We start from the raw sequence: 19635 nt of genomic DNA on the forward strand, positions 1-19635 counted from the left end.
AAGAAACGTATGAATGTTAATTGCCGTGAATTCCGGTTTAACCAAGAAAGGAAAAGATTTGTCATCGATCTTATTTATGATAAAAAGCATAATCTGGTACAATCGATAATGTTAAGAACGTTAAGAAAAATATACATAGTTTCATTTAAAAAGATAACTTTTAAAGATACATTTTGTTTATTTATCTTATAATATTTTATTATAAATGCAGATAACAAGCTCGTAGTTGTATTTTTCTTTCGCTGGGTGGCAGTATAAAAATTTACCGATGCGTGCCATTTTTAAAAAAACGCGCCAATCGTTCTCTCTTTTAATAACTCGAACGAGTCAATTCATGGTTGTAACTTCGACTATCGTCAATTTTACTAATCGATACTTATTCAAAAATCAATTGTTATGCGCATGCGTGATTAAATATGTTAACATGTGTTCACCAAATACATGCTGTGGTGTTTGATCGAACATAACCTGCAAAAGATATGAGTAATTGAGAATTGGTATTAATTTTATTAATTGTTTATAATAAAAGAATAATTGTAATAGCGTTTGGAATGTTAGGATATTAATAAAAAATATAAATATTAATATTATATAATTAAATATGGAGAATACAAAAAAATCACGCTTGATAATGGAAGAGAGTGGAATATCAAATGTAAGTTAATTAAAATATGTATTATTCTTATTATTATTGTGAACTGTTTTTTATTGCATATATTATAATTTGTATTTTATAGATAATTGAATATTCTTATGATAAATGGAGTCTACAGGATTTCATGAAAGTACAGTATTTTACATATATTTATATACTCATACACAAGATGTTTGAGGTTTTACCGTCAAATTTCAATGTTCAACTATTAATTCATTATTATATATTTACAGAAGTTTAAAATAGTTATTGTAAAAGAATCTCAAAATGAAAGAGAATTAGAATTTGATTTAATCAATTGCCATTCATCGTTTGTTAATGCTATACGTAGAATACTTCTAAGTGAGGTTCCATCTATGGCTATAGATAAGGTTTTTATATTAAATAATACCAGTTTAATTCAAGATGAAGTATTGGCCCACAGGTAATGTAGAAATATATATATGTACATTCAATTCAAATTTAATTGTGAATAAAAGTAAAAATTAATTAAATATAAATATGTAGACTTGGACTTATACCTCTAAAAGCTGATCCTAGATTATTTGATTATCCGTCTACTAACGAGAAAGATGAAAACGAAGTTAGTGATCAGGATACATTAAGATATGAAATTAAAGCGACCTGCACTTGGAATCCACAGCCACCAAAAGATTCTAGATTATCATCCGACATGTATAAATATAATAATGGTAATACTTTTATTATGTTTATTATAGAATTGTAATATTTAGTAATATCAGGGAACAGAAATTTGATATTTTTGTTTTATAGTTTACAGTAAGGATATCAAGTGGGTATCGATTGGGCGTCAAGCAGAATTGTATCCTAGAGGTGTAGAACAATTGGGTGTTATAGAAGAAGATATTTTAATTAGCAAAATGAGGCCAGGGCAAGAAATTCATGCTTTTATGCATGCAGTTAAAGGTATCGGAAAAGATCATGCCAAATTCTCTCCAGTAGGTACGTATCCTTTTCTTATAAATTTCTTATATTATTTGATTATATTAGAGTAATGTAACTTATACATATTTTTATTTTATGCAGCCACTGCTTCATATAGATTATTACCGGAGATTAAAATATTAAAACCGGTGAGAGGAGATTTGGCTCCACTTCTTAAAAGGTGCTTCAGTCCTGGTGTTATAGAAGTTATCGAACACCATAAAGATAACACTGATTCAAGGGAAGCTGTTGTCAAGAATGCACGTTATGATAGCTGTTCTCGCAATGTCTTCCGTTATGATGAACTGAAGGATACCGTACAACTAAGTCGAGTATCGAATCATTTTATTTGTGAGTTCATTTATATATTTTAGATTAGTACAAAAATTACTTTTCCTATTTATAGATATTTTATTTTATGTTATTTACAGTTACTATTGAATCTGTTGGTGCGTTATCATCAGCTGTATTATTTACAGAAGCAGTCAAAATATTAAAATCCAAATGTAGAACATTTTTAGATGAACTTGAAAACCCTTCATAATAAATTCGATGTCTTATTTATTTTAAATAAAAGAAAACAAATAAATGCTTTTTATAAATGATTTATTGTCGTTAGAACCTCATACATCGTGTATTTTTTTTGAAGTTATGTGTACTCGTAACATTTATGAATCATTTATTTTATTATAAAATATTGTTTTATCTTGATGGATGACAATAATACCAATAATTGCATACCTTCTTCTTCTTTTAACTTTTATGAAAATATTGATATGCGAAATATTGTATAAAAACTTTGAGCATTAATAGATAAATGTATAACAGTATTTCTAAAAATATATATGCATACTGTAAAACATGAGGCACGTTGGTACTGTAAAGTTATCATTTTATACAATAGTCATCTAATTCAATATATTATAGCTTTGTTTATAAATTTTTCATCATTCATGTTAATAAATATATGATGTTATCATTTGGAAGCCAAATGAATATAATTTGGAATAATTTAAATGAAGTTAAAGTTCAACATATACAGTAGAATATTTCAATTATAAACATGATGGAATATTACAGAATGGCGCATGAGCTTTTTTCACGAAAGGGATTAGACTTCTGCGATGAGAAACCAACCAAGAGGCAATCCTCTTGTTCGTGCTCAGTAATGTATTTCATAATATCATCTATAGCTTTGCTGACCATTATACGCTTTATTGCAGCTTCACGACGCAATTGCTCAGTGATCATGCGTTGTTGTTGGAGATTTGTTATCACCATGTCCATAACAGCTAATATAAACTTAAGTAAATGCTTCTGATTTTGATAATATTGAAATTCTGAAAAGATAAATAAATACAAATTCAATTAATTAATTCTGTTAAACCAAAAAATTGTTAACTTCCACACTTGTAATATTTAAAGTAATCAATTTCAAAAGTAAACTTACAATTAGTTTTTTCAATGATACAAAGAAGAAAATTTGTATTTGTATATTTTCTTATACTTCTTATTAATTGTATTTCCTTGAAAACTTAAAAAAGGAAATAGAAATTGAAAAGGAGGAAACCAAACCCTAAATACAACAAAAGTATGACGTATCTGATTATTTTTTCCTCTCGTGTAAATAACCTATCATAATGTAGATATAATAGCTTCGATTTTTATTGGTTAAAATTCTAGACTAATCAAATTTAATCTCCTGTAATTTAAATGCTGTTTGAGAAAATTGAATAATAATATGCTTCTAATTTTTATTAATTATCAATTATTATATTTATAATTATATTATTAATATAATAATTATATATATATATATATATATGTGTACATAAATGTTATTTAAATTTTAAAAGAAAAGTCTCTAGAACATGCAACAGCGACATCTACTGTTAGGGTCTAACATTTCCTCACATACAATCAATTTTACGTTTTTTATGTTTCCACACATGATGAACGTTGGTACTACTGAGTACTATGGATCAACACGGTCGCATCATTTAGCGTCTACAGTTCCCGCGTTGGTGTGTCTTTCGGGATTGTTTCTTGTAGTATATTGCATGTTACATTATTCCTTGTTAATAGTGTCTGAGTTTTCGACAATATTTCTACGAATATTAATTTGACGATGCCGAAAAGAAAGAATCAAGCGTTAATTGATTCGGAAAGTAGTGGCAGTGCATCCGAAAGTGGATCGGATTTAGATAACGTAAGTAATCTAACCTTATACACAATTCACATATTTTAGTTTGTCGATATTTTGTTTTTCTCTTAGAAATAGAAAACATTATTATTTCTTTCTATTGAAAGCATGCATTTATTGTTTTGCTATAATTAAATTCGATATAGCAGGTTTTTGTATTTATTTCTAATCTATTTTATCGAGGAAAATTATAGTCAGACGATATCATCTAACCTAATTGGTGATATACTACTATCATTTGTCTTCTATCAGTTTTGTTCTAAATTAATGCTTCTTATTTAATTAATGAATAAGATTAAATGCAAGCAGCCATTTTGTATTTGATCGTTTTTATAGTTTGGATAGATTATGTGATTTAAGATAACATTTACTATATACGTTATTCTACTTATACATACATATACATATGTATTTCTTTATTGGCAACACTTATTGTTGATAATGTATCAAGCGTGATCGTTGTATATTTTGTATCTATTCTTAAATTAAATATCCGAGATATTAATATTTCAAACATGAAGTATGTTTAATTTATCTTATATAAATACTTTTATAAAATGTAGGATCTACTTTCGTTGGCAAAGAAAAAAAAAGGTAAAACACAAGACGACTCTCAATCCAACGAGGACAACAGTATTGCTAAGAAAGATGCCAGGCATGATACTGATTCATCAGATTCCGATGACAATTGGGGAGCAAAAACGGGAAAGATCAAAAAGAAAAAAGTTCCGACTAAAAGAAGTAAGCGGAAGATGACTAAATCCAGTAGCGAGGAAAGTGGAAGCGAAAAAGAATCTGCCAAAGTTTCTGAACCAGAAGAAGGTAAGTTACATTATCTTTGAATGAATAATCTGTTCCCAAGAATAGAAAGAAAGTAAAGTAAGAAAAGTTTCCTCTTGGTATTATAATGAATATGTTTTATTTATTACAACAGGCGAAGTATCAGATTCTGATCCAAGCGTATCCGATTCTAGTCAAGAAGAATTTAATGATGGTTACGATGACAAATTAATGGGAGATGCGGAAGATCAAGCAAGACTGGCACAAATGACAGAGAAGGAGAGGGAGCAAGAAATATTTAAAAGAATAGAACAAAGGGAAATCATGAAGACCAGATTTGAAATAGAGAAAAAATTGAGAATGGCTAAGAAACAGGAATTGAAAAAACAAAAGGAATCTAAGAAGAAGGAAAAGGGAGTGGAAGATAAAAAGATAGACAGGGCACCAGATCCTAAGGAGAGAAGTAAGGATCGTAAGAAAACAATAGAGGAGAAACAAGATAAAAAGTTTCACGCAATGTCTTTGCTTAAGGCAAGACGCGAGGAAAAGAAAGAAAGGGAAGAGAAAGAGAAGCAACGAATAGAACAACAACAGCAACAATCTAAAGATATAGAAGAAGAAGAATTAGAAGACGATCATAAGGGAGGTGCTAATAAAACTAAGCTGAAAGCTTCTGATATTTATTCTGATGACAGTGGTTCTTCGGATGAAAGGGAAGAGGAACCAAGTAAACTGGAATCTCACCAAAGATCATCTTCCAGTGAAAGTAGGGACTCTGACTCTGACACAGACAAAAAGTTTGTATTTTTATATATTTAATTTTCTTGTTCTTTTCTATATCTAAAAAAACATTTCACCGGGAACTTCATTATTTTCATAAAACTTTTGTTTCAAATTTTAGATCTGTAATCAGTAACAAAGCCAAACCGAAGAAACCATTATACGTCAGTACTAAAGATGAGTTGAACAAAATTAGATTATCTCGTCATAAAATGGAAAGATTCGTTCATCTTCCATTTTTCGATCGAGTGGTACAAGGTTGCTTCGTTAGAATTGGCATTGGTAATAATAACGGCAAAGCAGTTTATAGAGTAGCAGAAATAAGCGGAGTTTGCGAGACCGGTAAAATCTATCAATTGGGTAGTACGAGAACGAACAAAGGATTGAAATTAAGACACGGTGCTCAGGAGCGTGTATTTAGATTGGAATTTGTATCCAATCAAGAATTTACCGAATCGGAATTCTCGAAATGGAAAGAAACGTGTGCTTTGCAAGGCATATCGATGCCTACATTCGACGAAGTGGAACAAAAATTGAAAGATATTAGAGAGGCCGTAGTATACGAATTCAAAGAAGAGGATATTGAGAAAATCGTTAAAGAAAAAGAAAAATTTAAACAAGCCCCATATAATTATGCTATGAAAAAAGCCCAATTAATGCGGGAAAGGGATGCAGCCAATTGTAGAGGAGACGACGAAACTGCGAGTCGTCTTAATCAAGAATTGAGCGAATTAGAAGAACGTGCATCCGAACTTGACAAAATGAGAACGGCAACGATATCTAGTATCTCGTACATCAATGATCGTAATAGAAAAAAGAATGTTGAAGAAGCGGAGAAAGCTATAATGGTAATATTACATTCTTAACAATTCTATCATTTTTTATGATTTCACGTATATATATATATTAAATAATATATTGAATTAATTAGGAGGAAATTAAAGCTAACAAGGGGAAAAAAGTAGATGATCCGTTCACTAGGCGAAGTACTAAACCAAGAATGGTTTATAAACCAGACGAAGAGGATGCGACTGCGACAACTGAAAAATCAGGTTCTCAACAAATCGGTGATACTATTTCATCGGTCAATGAAAAAGAAAATGGCCAAGAAGTAAAGAAGAAACAGAGCACCGAAGACTTATTCAATGCTCATGACTTTGATATTACAATAGATTTAGAAGTACCAATCCCAAGTAAGTTGACAACTAAATTTCATTCTCTTCCATTTAATTCGTATAACTTTTACGCAGGCATTTCATTTCTTTTTGTATTCTATTTTATTTTATCTTTTATTTTCAGATAATCCCGTTAGCGTTTTACCTAAACCTGTGAATAATATTAAGGATACAGGGCCTCGTCGTTCCTTGAACTTAGAAGATTATAAGAAAAAGCGGGGACTTATCTAACAGTTTATTTACTTTAGACTGAATAATACTAAAATTAATTTATCAATGTTATGTTGTAATAATCGATATAAAAATCTTAGCTATTTTTATCACTATTGATCGAAAGTCAAAATTATAGTATTGCTAGCTGCTCGTCATAATTATTATTATTATCATCATCTTTTTAAAATGATTACAGAGAGAGATCGTTTTTGCCTATTATTATTATTATTATTATTATTATTATTATTATTATAATTATTATTATTATTATTATTATTATTATTAAGAGAAAGATCTTTTAACAGGTATGAAAAGATATTGTGGACGGTATTACGATAAAATATTTTTCCTTAACAATAGTCTTATAAGAAGAAGTACTTAAAGAAAGAAAATGGTATTATTACTTGGACATTGGAAGACAAATTCTTGATTCTACTTTTTCTCCTTTAAATGTCATTAACGCATTAAGTGCCAAGCCTCTTTCACTGGGTTTTTCGTTAAGGCCATGATGTTCCGTCATGATGATGGCCATTAGTGATCAACATGATCAACATGTTTATAAATTTAGAAGTTTTTGCACATATATATATATATACTTAATTAAATATGCAGTGGGTGATTGATAAACAAACATAATCTGTTCAAAACGAAAGATATTTACTACTTAAACTGTTCGTTGCTTTTTCTGGTGTTTGTTATCCGAACATCTGTTTTCATTATCCAAAGATAAAAATCTGTCACGAAAGTAATTGTCCGATTTGTTCATAGTTCAAACTGATTGTTAATCAGTCACCTGCTGTATATATTTTATGTATATATATATATACATATACACATATACTTATTCATTTCAATTATTAAGTGAAACATTTAAGGGAAGAAAAGTGGTTGCAAGATATTTTATAACAAAGAAATACAAGACAAGGTGTCCTAATATTTTTCTTGTAAGTACTGAAATTTATACTCCGCTAACAATTAATGATATATTACATATATATATATATATATATATATATATATATATATATATATTATTTTGTTCTCTCTCTCTCTCTCTTTTTCTTTCTTTCTCACGAAATTTTTATATCATTCATAATAGAACTTGTAATTATTCCACAGCGTAATACTACATACGAAACTGTAGTTATAAATAACTATTAAAGTTTAATAGTGTTACTATAATCATTAGTATAAAGTATATATGTATATATATACTTAATATATTTTCTTTCTATGTTCTTTTTTTTTTTTATTTTCTTCTCTCGTAAATGTAGTGGTATTGATGTTATACGGAAGTTTATTAACGTTAATGTAATTGATGTGTAATCATGTTTTAAAGAAATTTTAATTAGATTTCTAATTTATATTTTTATTTGAGATATATCTTTATTATCTTATTTTGACAAATTTTTGTTTTTTTTTTATCAATAGCAAGAGTAACGTTTTAGAACTTCCTTTCTTTTCTCTTTTTTTTTTTTTAAGTGAATGAAATGTTTAAAGTAATCGAGATTAATAACCGAAAATTGTTGCTATTCAGAATAACTTATAAAAAAAAAAAAAAAAAAAGAAAAAGGAAAAACAATTGTATCGTTGAAGAAAATTATTTTTATCACATTAATCTATATGAAAATCTAATGGTTATAAATATCTTTTTTAATATGTAACTATATTCAGAGGAACGTGGTATCTTTAATAAATAAAACAACATTCTCGTATCTTCAATATCAAGTTTTGTACCTCGTTGAAATACGACTAAACCAACAGTAATTTATTCTATTAATGAAATTTGTAAATATCTTGAAGAAAATGAAATTAATAACAGATAACAGACATTTTACAATTATTTATACATTTTCAAACTACTAATTCAATAATTTAGAAAATGAGGAAGTTTATCTCAATGATTATTAAAATGCATGGCAGTTTTCAAATGCATATTGATTAAGGCAATGACATTGTATCGCTACTATTATGCAACTGTGTGTCAATTGTAATTGATTTATTATATATAAAAAAATCTGTTTATCTATAAAAGTATTTGCTCTTGTGTATGCGTAGGACATACGCAATTATACATGTGCATATATAAACAATGGCTGTGTAATTAATTCTTTAACTGTTAATATGTGTATGTAACCGAATTATATATATTTCCTTTTTTTATTGTCTCTTTCTTCATTTTTATGATAATGGGAAAAATATTCAACGTGAAGAGATCATCAAGATGAAAATTGATTATGTGGACAAATGTAAACGTTTTACTCTGAATATTTTAAATATCTTTGCTATTTCTCTGTATGTAATAAAGCATACAAAAAATTATGATGATAATTATATCCCTACAGTTAAAGGATTAAAAGGAAAAAAAAAACCGTTATATAGACAGATTTTTAGAAACACTTCATCATTTTTTAGGGAGCAATAAAATTCGAATGAATGTTTGAAGACTATTATCGAATATAATTTGGTGAATATCTATATATATAAATATTTGTAGAGAGAGGAAGATCGCAGCAAAAGTATGATTGAAATATCTTGACTACTATGTTAAAAAAGAATACTCCAAGATGTAATGCTATATACATATATATGTATTACAAGATACTGTAAAATAAGTCTAAGTAATAGGAGTCCATAAGGAAACTATAATCTATTTGTTCATAAAATTTTACATCTAAGTAAAAACTAACTTTAAGTAATCGAAAAAATTAGAAAAACTTGTAATTGCTGTTGGAAGTTTATCCTCGAATGATTTAAACGATAAAAAGATTTGTACACTCCCTCAATGCTATCCATAGAATATGTTTATTACATTATTTAAAGTGATATATTTGTTATATATATATAAATCGTGCTACTAAGATATGTTGTAACTATTTTACCGTAATTAATAATTTTCATTTCAATTGTAAAATACTTACTCGATTTTATAATCTTATTATTAAGTAACGTTAATCGATAATAATCTTTATAAAAATGACATTAGTATTATTATACATTAATATAATCTGAAAGAAGAAAAATAGTTATAAATAATCCCCGATCATTCTTTATTTGCCAAAATAATAATAATAATAATAATACTTATATATACAGAAATAAATATATGTATATATACATATCAATACATTTCATATTACAGAACTTTGGTAGAAGGAAAAAGACGTGATTCGAATTTCGCGCTTTTAGGTTTTCCCGCGTAAATGCGCGCGCAAAGATGGCGGAAAGCTGCGCAGTCGAGAAGATGCGATAGAGTGGTGCGTACGGGTCGTTTGCACGGCGCTGCCCATATAAGGTAATTTCCCCACGTCCCGTGCAGGGATTGGCTAGTATGAGTGGTACGTCCTACCGATGACTAATTCCAATGAATTCCGTGTCATCGGCCGCGCTGCGCGATCGATTCGACGAGACGACGACGACGACGACGATGTCGACCACGACCACGACCGCGATCACGACGATGACGAAGACGACTACGAAGACGACGAGGATTAGGAGGATGAGGCAATCCGAATATATTCATATATATATATGTTTACCCCTCATTCACAGATCGATTTCGTTCAACGATCCACGGGAGATTCAGAAACTTAATAAGCGGTTGAGGCTTAAATTTGATCACAAAGAAAAAAGTCATGAAAAAATAATCTTACGCTGCAAATATTTATTTGGGAATTTTCATTTAACGAAAGAAATATTCGATATATATATATATGTTCATTTCTATGTACATTTATACTTTTAACGATCTTTTCTCCAAATGATGCGGCGCTGCAATTCGTACGTGCAGTCGATCGCGATTTTTCTTGTTAAATTGGAAGGAAGAGGGAAAAAGGTGAGAAAAGATAGGGTACGAAGGAAGAGAGATAGAGAAAAAGATAAAGAGAGAGAGATAGGCATACATACAAACAGACAGATAGACAAGAAGCGAGAAAGAGAGAGAGAGAGAGAAATTTAGCAGTTGCAGGAGAAGTAGACGCAACGGGCCAATAGAGACTTATCCGCCAATTGGAGTGCGCGCGCGCAGGCGTAGGAATACAGGATTCGCGGAGAGGCAAAGAGCCATGACTGGAGTGGGAAAGAGTGATAGAGAGTAGAAGGGAGAGAGAGAAAACGAAGGAAGAAGAACGCGCAACGTTCCCTCTCGCTCGCTCAACTTGTCCGAGAGAGGAAAGGAGAGGGAAGGCCTCCTCCCTTCTCGTTCCTTCGTGTGTCGCGACCCCCGGCGACTGGACACACTGCGCCTTATCCAGTTCTACCCGGAGCCGAGGCCACCGCGAGTGTTACTTTCGAGTCGGGTCGAGTTCTTCGAGTCCTTCGTTAACGCAATTCTTAACACACCGCTTCTTCGTTTCTATACGACATCACGATAAAATGGTAAATATTATCCTTATTATATATCATTATAATAATCATAATAATACTAATAATCGTTGTAATAATTATAATTATAGAAAAGATTCGTGAGGCATATTATACATATGCTTAATTGTCAAGTTGTCGTCCGAGAAGTTAAATGGTATTTTCGTAATAAAAGTTGTAAATTCCTACTCTCTTCGTGAATCGTAAACCGATTCGCTTTTGTGGTTATGGCCGCGGCGGACGCGCCGCCGCCGGTCGCCATTTCTACAACCGGCGGATATGCCGCGGCACAGAACCATCCACTCGATTGTTCTCCTTATTCGAGCGCGATCAATCTTTCTTACACACGCACACACACACACACACAGTTCTCTCTTTCTCTCATTTTCGTTTATTTTTGTAAAAGAATACGATTGATTTGTTAAGTATCCTCTAGAATTCGACATTAGGAGGTTAGGAGAGGCTCGGCTCTTCTGCCGGTCGCGGTCCAGACGGCGGGGGGTTTTCCTCCTTTCTTCCTCCCTTTCTCTCTCCCTTTCTCTTTCCTCTCTTTATCGCCTTTCTCTCTCTCTTTCTCTCTCTCTCTCTCTCTTTCTTCCTCTGAAGATTCTTAGCATGAAGAAAGAATTTTCGTTTTCTTAGTTTAATTATAATAATCATTGATATTCTTCGTAACTGTTGAACGAATCTTTCTCAACAATCCGTTGTTGAAACCGGCCAATCAAATTCGTTGGATTTCTTCAATACTTTTTTATAACCGATACTTGAGAATTTTAAATTATCGTTCAATTTTCATGAAATTTCATTTAACGTTTGCTATCACGTAATTTGTACTTTGCATTTCGCGTTCATCGTCATCTCGATTGTAATATTATTCCCCTCTTTCTCTTTCTGGTTGATTTTTGTTATGTGTTAGCCTTAACCAGAGAGAGGAGCTGTCATTGAGAGTTCGCCAGAATCGATTCAACGAATCATCGAAGACGAGTCATCGTCGACTGAATAATCGTTTATTTTATTTGAAGTAGAGTATGATTCCTGATAATTATTTTTAATAACGACTTATCGGTTTTTTTTTTTTTATTCGATCGATAAAAAAGAACTAATATGTACTCATAAAGAGAAAGAGAAAGAGAAAACAGACAGAAAGAAAGAAAGAACCAGATGCGAAATATTAACACACAAAAAAGATGGATGTCGTACCGTTAACGATATGCAAGCTTCAAAACGAATCGAAATGCGATCGGTGTATGTCGGACGAGTTTGTAAGATAGTGAGGAGAGTACTGTGGATGATGTGAAGAGAGAAAAAGAGAGAAAGAGAGAGAGAGAGTGTGTGAGTGTGAGTGCGAGCGAGATTGGGAGGGGAAGAGAAAGATAGAGAGAAAAAGTATTCAGTATTGCCGAACGTTTTGCGCGACCATTTTCTCTTCACTTCCTCTGATGCTCCACCTCCTCCTCCTCCTCCTGCTCCTCCTCTTACGGTAGCCTGGATATTTTCAGACGCGTACGAGACACAGCGAATAGAGTTGTCGAGAAAAAGAGAAAGAAAGAGAGAGAGATGGAACAAAGGTGGGACGATAGAGGAGAATACAAAAAAACAAAATAGATAAGAATGGTCAATGCTTTTTGACGTTTGAAAACGATACTTTTTTTCGAGACATATAGAAGCCTATTTTTTTTTTGTATACTTCGATTAGAGATAAGTTTAGTTTAGTTTTATTTAGGTTCTTATCAATGTGTATTTGTTTAGTTATCGCATAAGTCTTTTTCTTTTGAGGAAAGTCCTGAAGTTTGCCAATGTGTTGCGTTTGAAAATTCCTGTTACAATCGATAATATGATGTAGTATAGGATCAAAGAAAGGAGACTGTGGGATATTTGAATATGTCGAAAAGAGAGTTGGATTTATTTATTTATTTTTTTTTTTTAATTAGACTTTTTTGTATTAATTGAAAAACGAAAAAAAAAGGAAAGGTTTTAATTTAAATGGTAACGCACACTCTGGTACTACTCTACTATTATTATCTTATTCCTATTCCAAGAAATTCTTGCTCCGCCAAAATCTATTTTTCTCTGTCGCTGTGCCGTGTGCTCTCTCTCTCTCTCTCTCTCTCTCTCTCTCTCTCACTCGCGGTATTTTGTGGTCTAGTGCGCGCGTGCGCGTGTGTGCATATTGTGAGAAAGAGCGAGATAGAGATGGAATTTATTCGACGACGAATGACGTTTTTAAAAGCAAATCGAAAAAAAGATTTACGAACGATGATTTATATTTTTTAAATAAATTGTCGAAAAGAGAATAAATTAAAAATCGTTCCCCCATTATCATATTAGTGTCAACGACGAGATATCGCGGAGACTACAATGAAGTTGGTTACAATGTGATTGATCACAATGGCGGCAACGGAGTGGGGAGAAAAAGGGCGCGCATTGGTCGGCAGTTCAAAAACTTGTTTTCGAACAAATTTTCATGGTCGAAATATGTATATTTATCTCTGCTTTCTTACTCTACTTGCTATGAATGACTTGACAATGAACTAGAAAAGCTGGATAGAGAGAAGGAAAAATTTCGTCTATCGACGCTCTATCGTCTACAAGGAGGTCGACCATATCTCTTTCTCTCTCTCTCCCTCTCTTTCTCTCTCGCTCAGTACGTCTTTTGCCGGACAGTGACTCTCAAAGTTCACTGACGTCCCGACCGATAGGTTGATTAATTTATTGCTCAATCGAGCTTCGCTCGTATTAATCTAACTAGCTACTAATTTTCTTTCGCCATTCCTAACCTTTTAATTATCATCGAATTTTTAATTAAATTAATATTTTTGTTTTGAGAAACTTTTATTTATTTTTTTTTTGTTTATATGAAATTTTAGAAAACACGTTACCAGTAATCCTCGCTAGAAAGTAGTAACCTATATATAACGCGTTCTATTTTTTTTCGATTAATTTTAGAAAGATGATGTCAAGGTATCTCGTTGCAATAATTTATGAAATTGAAATAGTTTCTAAGATAAATGACGACGACACATTATCTTTCTAATGAAACTACGCGACGACGAATCATGATTTATAAGAGAGTATAATTATTCCCCGTATAATTTTCAAAAACACTTGTGTAGAAATTGTTCTGAAAATAGTACTAGTTTAGTTAAATTGTTGAAAGAGGTGGCTTCGTAGAAATATAAATACATTCGAATCGAACGCGATCGATTGGGGCTCGTATAAAAAAAAAAAAACGGAAAGAAAGAATAATAACGAATAGATATAAATCAAATGTTCTATTAGATCATTTTCATTTGTCCTATTCTTTATTTCTCTGCTTAGCAACGACACATGAAATGATCGTTTAAACGACGCGACTTGCGAACGTTATTTAACTATCGACGTCTCTCTTTCTCTGTCTCTGTCATTAACTCAACAACGTTCCTTTCTAAAGCGATTTATATTTTTTACGTTATAGCGTAGCAAAATTGTGCACTCTCAAGTAGCAAAAGATAACAGGTAGAGGTGATCGATATGATTTCGTTTCCTACCAACGTGAACGTAGTTCCATTTACAATATTTTATTAATTTCCTATTTGAAATAAATATCAACATAAAATAAACAGATCAATGAATTATAAGTGAATCGATATTGTAGATATTTTCTATAGGAATCGATGCTAGAGATATTTCCCGATATAGATACAAATTCGGATCCATGACATTGTCCTTAATTCCGTTATCGGCTATCTTCGGTCGAATTCGCAATGACGCCGGTAGCGTCCCAGGATTGGGGCGGGGATAGAAAGGAAGATGGTGGAGTAAGGAAGAAAATGGGAAAACACGCGATAGAAGAACTTGAAAGATAACGAATAGGAGAATGAAAAAATAAAACGAAAGAAGAAAGAGGAAAATAGAAAATATTCAGTATTATATCTGGTATATGTGTGAGCAGCGAAATATGTATATTTAAATGTTTTATGTATGCGATTAGAAGAGAAAGATAGGTTTAACGACGCGCATGCCTCCTCTCCTTTGCGCGTGGTGAATCATCTTTCGTTTGACCTTGCGTCAGCATGCACTCTTACATACCATTTTACTCTCATCGTGTATATGTATGTATATAAGTATGTATGTGTGTAAGCTACACGTAAGAAAAAAGACGACACACGATGAGGATGAGGACGAGGACGAGGACGAGGATTAAGCACGTAAAGGGCGTTTACAGTACGTCCTAGAGGGAGCCAAGTGTATTCCTAACCGTAGTGTAGCACGAAATATCGACCGAGGAACTGCATCCCGGCGTGCACGATTGTGTACGTGTATTTGATGCATATATGATGGATGCTCCTGTGTGGATACATATGTCCTTCGAGCGTGCGTTTATTATCCTGTTGGTCGCACCACACCATAATCAACGCACAACTCTTCTTTCTTTTCATTTTATTCTGTTTTTATCAGAGAACTGTTATTCTTGTTTAGTACGTAATTTAATACAGAAAGTATACTATCAATGTATTATTCATTTATTATCTTGTTGATCACATTGAAATCAGAATATTTTCTTTTTTATATGTTGGAAGAGTGTGATCAATGTAGCAAACGTTTAATTATTTTCCTGGTCAATCATCATCAACACTTTCTTTATTTCATTTTAATTTATTTCAATTTGTAACAAAAAAAAATTTTACTCCTGTTAGTAGATACATGCATGCATAATTTATAATCATACATATACACTATACACATACATATATAACTTATTAATAGTTCTAATATTCTTTCCTGATTTCTCCCAATGCGGTGCGTTTTAGTTCTCGTCTAAAAAAAATGTAATTAAAGAAGCGGTTGATACAATTGTTAATTGTAAAAAACGACCGGTCATTGAATTCTCGAAGACTTTTTTTTTCAGAAAAGTCCGAACTAAATATCAATGTAGGAATTTAAGACATTGGATATTTGCGATTATATTTATTATATTTTATTTAAAATTTAATTATTTAAAGACATAAAAAAAATGTCTAAGAATGTGCCAGAATATAATGATTGGTAGATTGTAATGGCAAATAATAGGCGGGCGCGTAGTCAAGACAACGTTAGTCAAAATCATTCCTATCAATGCCTTAGCGAGGATCAATAAGTTAGTTTCTTTGATTTAAAGAACCAAAATACAATAAAATTTATCTTTGCATTGCATTGTTAGACTTGGTTGCTTGCATATGGTAGGGAAACAATGCAAGCTTTTATTGTCTCTCTCTCTCTTTTCTCTATTTTTTTTTTTTTTTTTTAGTATGTATGTCGGTTGTGACTCATTGCTATTAAACGACACACACATTACTAGCAGTTTTAAGAAAGAGAAATGGAAGGAGATAGGTATATTCAATGTCGATGAAAAACGTCAAGGTGTATTTGAAAATACATTTTATTTTTTTGTTTTAAATAAAATAATCAATGATATATTTCATACACAATATGTCGATTAAATTCTTTTTCAATAATAATATTGAATAAATTTATTATATTTTTATTATTAAATTTATTATTTTATATATATATTTTATTATTTATATATTTATTATTATATTTTTATTATTAAATTTATTATATTTATATTATAAATTTATTATTATTCAATAAAATTTGAATAAAATATAAAAAAAAGTTGGTTGTATAGGCTTTTGTGATTTGAAACGAGAAAGTATGGATAGTATTAACACATTTCTCGATCGTTTCTACGATAATTTGAGAAAGCTTATTTCCAAATCGATGATTTTTGCACTCATTGTTTTATCTAATTGATCAGAATCGAGAAGAATTCGAACCTTTCACTCTAGATCTGTGTGCGTGTGTGTGTGTGTGTGACGTCATTTTGTAATTAAACATTTCGTACGATTTAAAGTCTAACCGATTCTACCTTATTGATAACTGATAAACGCTGACGTAAAAAAAAAACTATTATTTTGACAAATGTTTTTATTATTTAATTTTTGTAAACACAATTTTAACATTTTCTTTCGTGTCAACGTCGATTCATATAAATATTTATATGCACGTAATGGTTGTACATTCTCTTAGTTTTATATTTGTTTTCTCTCGTCGTGTTCTTGTTCGTGGCACGTGTTTTAGCAAAGATCGCAAGGGTATAACTTTAGAAACTGACTCTATCTCTCTCTCTCTTTTTTAAAACTTTAAAAGAGAATTGAATGATTCGTGCGTGGGAAGTATTTATTCCTGTAACGTTCGACAACGTTTCTCAAGCAAGATTTTAACTTTTTCAAATTGTTCTTCATCTTCATCTGAATTTTGTCACGTATTTTTTTTTTTTTACTTTTAATTTAATTTAATTTACAACCATGTAAAATATTTATATTTCGAAAGATCGTCTTATTAACTAGATATTTTACAAATTACCTCTGATAGATTATTTTTTTTTTTTTCTTTTTGTTATATTATTTTGTTAGTAATACAATTGTGAAGTATAAATTACTTAGTAATTTCTAATGGAAAACAAGTATCTATCTGGCATTGTAAGGATGGTGGTTGGTGGATATCGACACCAACAGGTGCGCTTCATTTATATAAATGTTTTCATCTCTTTCTCTTCTTCTCTCTCTCCCTCTGTCCGTTTGAGTTATGCAACTGCAACTCTTGCAGTTTCTACTCGTCGATTCTTCCTGCCAATATGTTGAATGTTATAAGATTATAAACCAACTCTATATTTATCATTGGCAATGAAAAAATATGATATTTATATATATATGCACATATTTTATAGACAGATCAAAATAGAAAAAAATAATATATGAAAATATGCCCGTCACAGGTAATCATTATATATGTATTATTTAATTTATTGGAGAACACACAGAAAAAGGTGAAGCAGATTTTTCATAATTTCCTTTGATTTGTTTCAGGCATCAGGAGTAACCGTGGCGGACGTATGCAAGACGACGTACGAAGAAATAAAGAAGGACAAAAAGCACCGATACGTGATCTTTTACATCAAAGATGAAAAACAGATTGACGTTGAAGTAATTGGACCTCGTGACGCGGCCTACGATGCTTTTCTCGAAGACTTGCAGAAGGGCGGAAGCGGAGAATGCCGTTATGGTCTTTTCGACTTCGAATATACCCATCAGTGTCAGGGTACTTCCGAAGTAAGGAAACAAAACATTCAATTAACTTTCTTCAATCGATCTCTTTTTTTTTTGTCATTTTTATATATAAATTACTTGGATATATAATGCAGTGTAGTCCAAAAGAGTAACAATGACTCATCTAATCATCTAAACGCATCTAACGTAAGTAACACGTGGATTTCGGTGACAAGAGTTAGTAATTTTGTCTCAATGACAACAATAGAAATGCTGCTGCATCGTTTCCCTTAAAAGGAGAAAAGACTTAGAGAGTAGTAATTGAATAAAAATAACAAATGAAAGATATCGTTGATAATATGAGAATCAAGTACTACTCTACGTATGCGTCTGATGATATGTAATTATGATTAGAGTGAAAGAGATAGAAGATTAGTTACTTTGAATAGTCACCACCTTATCAGGTTTATCACGTTAGCTTTTGATGAGACATCGGTTAAATCAATTTTTATCATTGTCCCCGAGTGTGACGCGATTGAATAAATTTCTTTTAAATTTCTGTTTTCTTTTCTAATGTTCTGATGATTTTTTTTCTAGGCTTCCAAAAAACAAAAACTTTTCTTGATGTCGTGGTGTCCTGACACGGCCAAAGTCAAGAAGAAGATGTTGTATTCTAGTTCGTTTGATGCCTTGAAGAAATCATTAGTAGGGGTGCAAAAGTACATACAGGCGACAGACCTTTCGGAGGCCTCGGAGGAAGCTGTCGAAGAGAAGCTTCGAGCCACCGACAGGAATTAGGAGTTTAATCCAGCGAATCCAAAACAATTGCTATTATTGAGAGAAATCATCAAGCGATAAGAAAAACACAATCTCCTTTCCCTTAAAAAAACAAAAAATCAAGCATAAATAAAAAAAAATAAAAAAAAGTCAACACCACTACTATCACCATAAGCAGAATCAACCAGTAACAGCAACAGAAACGGCAACAGCAGCAGCAGCAACATCAACAGTACAGTACAGTAAAACAAGTACAGTACAGCAGTGCTATTTACTGTCCTATATTCGTCGTAGAATCGAAGATTCACGTTTTTACAGATTTTTTCACTTTTTAAAAGTGACGCCCCCCAAATGTGTGTCGCGTCGCGAGAAATGTTTGCGCTAAAACACGTACTGCTTTGCTACGTGTGGTATTTTAGTCATCGAGTGAAATATATAGAGCGTAAATATTATTTAAATACATAAAACGAGAATCGAAATTCATAATGCGAATTAAAATAATGAAATAAAAAAGTAATGATAATAATATTAATAATAATAATAATAATAATAATAATAAAATAATAATAATAAAATAATAATAATAATGAATAATAATAATGAATAAGGAAGAATAAAAAAAAAACGAAGAAAAAAGAAAATAAGAAGAAAATGAATAAGAAAACAAACATTCGC

At 31.3% G+C, this 19635-nt stretch overlaps 4 protein-coding genes and 1 long non-coding RNA gene across 5 annotated transcripts; 4 read left to right on the forward strand and 1 right to left on the reverse strand.

Moving 5' to 3' along the window:
- The first annotated feature begins 9 nt into the window (after positions 1–9).
- Positions 10–2205, forward strand: LOC122515663 (DNA-directed RNA polymerases I and III subunit RPAC1). Its single transcript, XM_043633060.1, has 8 exons — positions 10–96; positions 212–655; positions 738–785; positions 889–1079; positions 1163–1347; positions 1430–1618; positions 1703–1951; positions 2032–2205. Exons 2-8 carry the CDS (start codon positions 602–604, stop codon positions 2142–2144), a joined length of 1029 nt encoding a protein of 342 aa, XP_043488995.1. The 5' UTR covers positions 10–96; positions 212–601; the 3' UTR covers positions 2145–2205.
- Positions 2190–3090, reverse strand: LOC122515665 (guanine nucleotide-binding protein subunit gamma-1). Its single transcript, XM_043633063.1, has 2 exons — positions 3051–3090; positions 2190–2940 (listed from the first exon to the last, which is right to left on the reverse strand). Exon 2 carries the CDS (start codon positions 2885–2887, stop codon positions 2675–2677), a length of 213 nt encoding a protein of 70 aa, XP_043488998.1. The 5' UTR covers positions 2888–2940; positions 3051–3090; the 3' UTR covers positions 2190–2674.
- Positions 3091–3567: 477 nt separating this feature from the next.
- Positions 3568–7171, forward strand: LOC122515699 (RNA polymerase-associated protein RTF1 homolog). The gene is made up of 6 exons (XM_043633103.1): positions 3568–3809; positions 4367–4625; positions 4738–5380; positions 5485–6211; positions 6295–6556; positions 6663–7171. The coding sequence occupies exons 1-6, from the start codon at positions 3729–3731 to the stop codon at positions 6767–6769; spliced, it is 2079 nt and encodes a 692-aa protein (XP_043489038.1). The 5' UTR covers positions 3568–3728; the 3' UTR covers positions 6770–7171.
- A 3771-nt stretch (positions 7172–10942) lies between these two features.
- LOC122515703 (cofilin/actin-depolymerizing factor homolog) lies at positions 10943–19458 on the forward strand. Its single transcript, XM_043633115.1, has 3 exons — positions 10943–11128; positions 18004–18246; positions 18781–19458. The coding sequence occupies exons 1-3, from the start codon at positions 11126–11128 to the stop codon at positions 18979–18981; spliced, it is 447 nt and encodes a 148-aa protein (XP_043489050.1). The 5' UTR covers positions 10943–11125; the 3' UTR covers positions 18982–19458.
- LOC122515704 lies at positions 17482–17877 on the forward strand. The gene is made up of 2 exons (XR_006303346.1): positions 17482–17652; positions 17744–17877. It is a non-coding gene; the product is annotated as an uncharacterized LOC122515704 (long non-coding RNA).
- Positions 19459–19635: the final 177 nt, after the last annotated feature.

Source organism: Polistes fuscatus, unplaced genomic scaffold, assembly GCF_010416935.1.
Source record: "Polistes fuscatus isolate 324 unplaced genomic scaffold, CU_Pfus_HIC Scaffold19, whole genome shotgun sequence".
NCBI classification, from domain to species: Eukaryota; Metazoa; Arthropoda; class Insecta; order Hymenoptera; family Vespidae; genus Polistes; species Polistes fuscatus.

Bases quoted from the DNA above. Each gene is read 5' to 3' on its own strand.
- LOC122515663 (XM_043633060.1), top strand. From the start codon at position 602: ATGGAGAATACAAAAAAATCACGCTTGATAATGGAAGAGAGTGGAATA. The intron at 656-737 runs GTAAGTTAATTA...TGTATTTTATAG, and splicing joins AAGAGAGTGGAATATCAAAT to ATAATTGAATATTCTTATGA. The intron at 786-888 runs GTACAGTATTTT...ATATATTTACAG, and splicing joins GTCTACAGGATTTCATGAAA to AAGTTTAAAATAGTTATTGT.
- LOC122515665 (XM_043633063.1), bottom strand. From the start codon at position 2,887: ATGGACATGGTGATAACAAATCTCCAACAACAACGCATGATCACTGAG.
- LOC122515699 (XM_043633103.1), top strand. From the start codon at position 3,729: ATGCCGAAAAGAAAGAATCAAGCGTTAATTGATTCGGAAAGTAGTGGC. The intron at 5,381-5,484 runs GTTTGTATTTTT...TTCAAATTTTAG, and splicing joins GACTCTGACACAGACAAAAA to ATCTGTAATCAGTAACAAAG. The intron at 6,212-6,294 runs GTAATATTACAT...TGAATTAATTAG, and splicing joins AAGCGGAGAAAGCTATAATG to GAGGAAATTAAAGCTAACAA.
- LOC122515703 (XM_043633115.1), top strand. The intron at 18,247-18,780 runs GTAAGGAAACAA...TTTTTTTTCTAG, and splicing joins AGTGTCAGGGTACTTCCGAA to GCTTCCAAAAAACAAAAACT.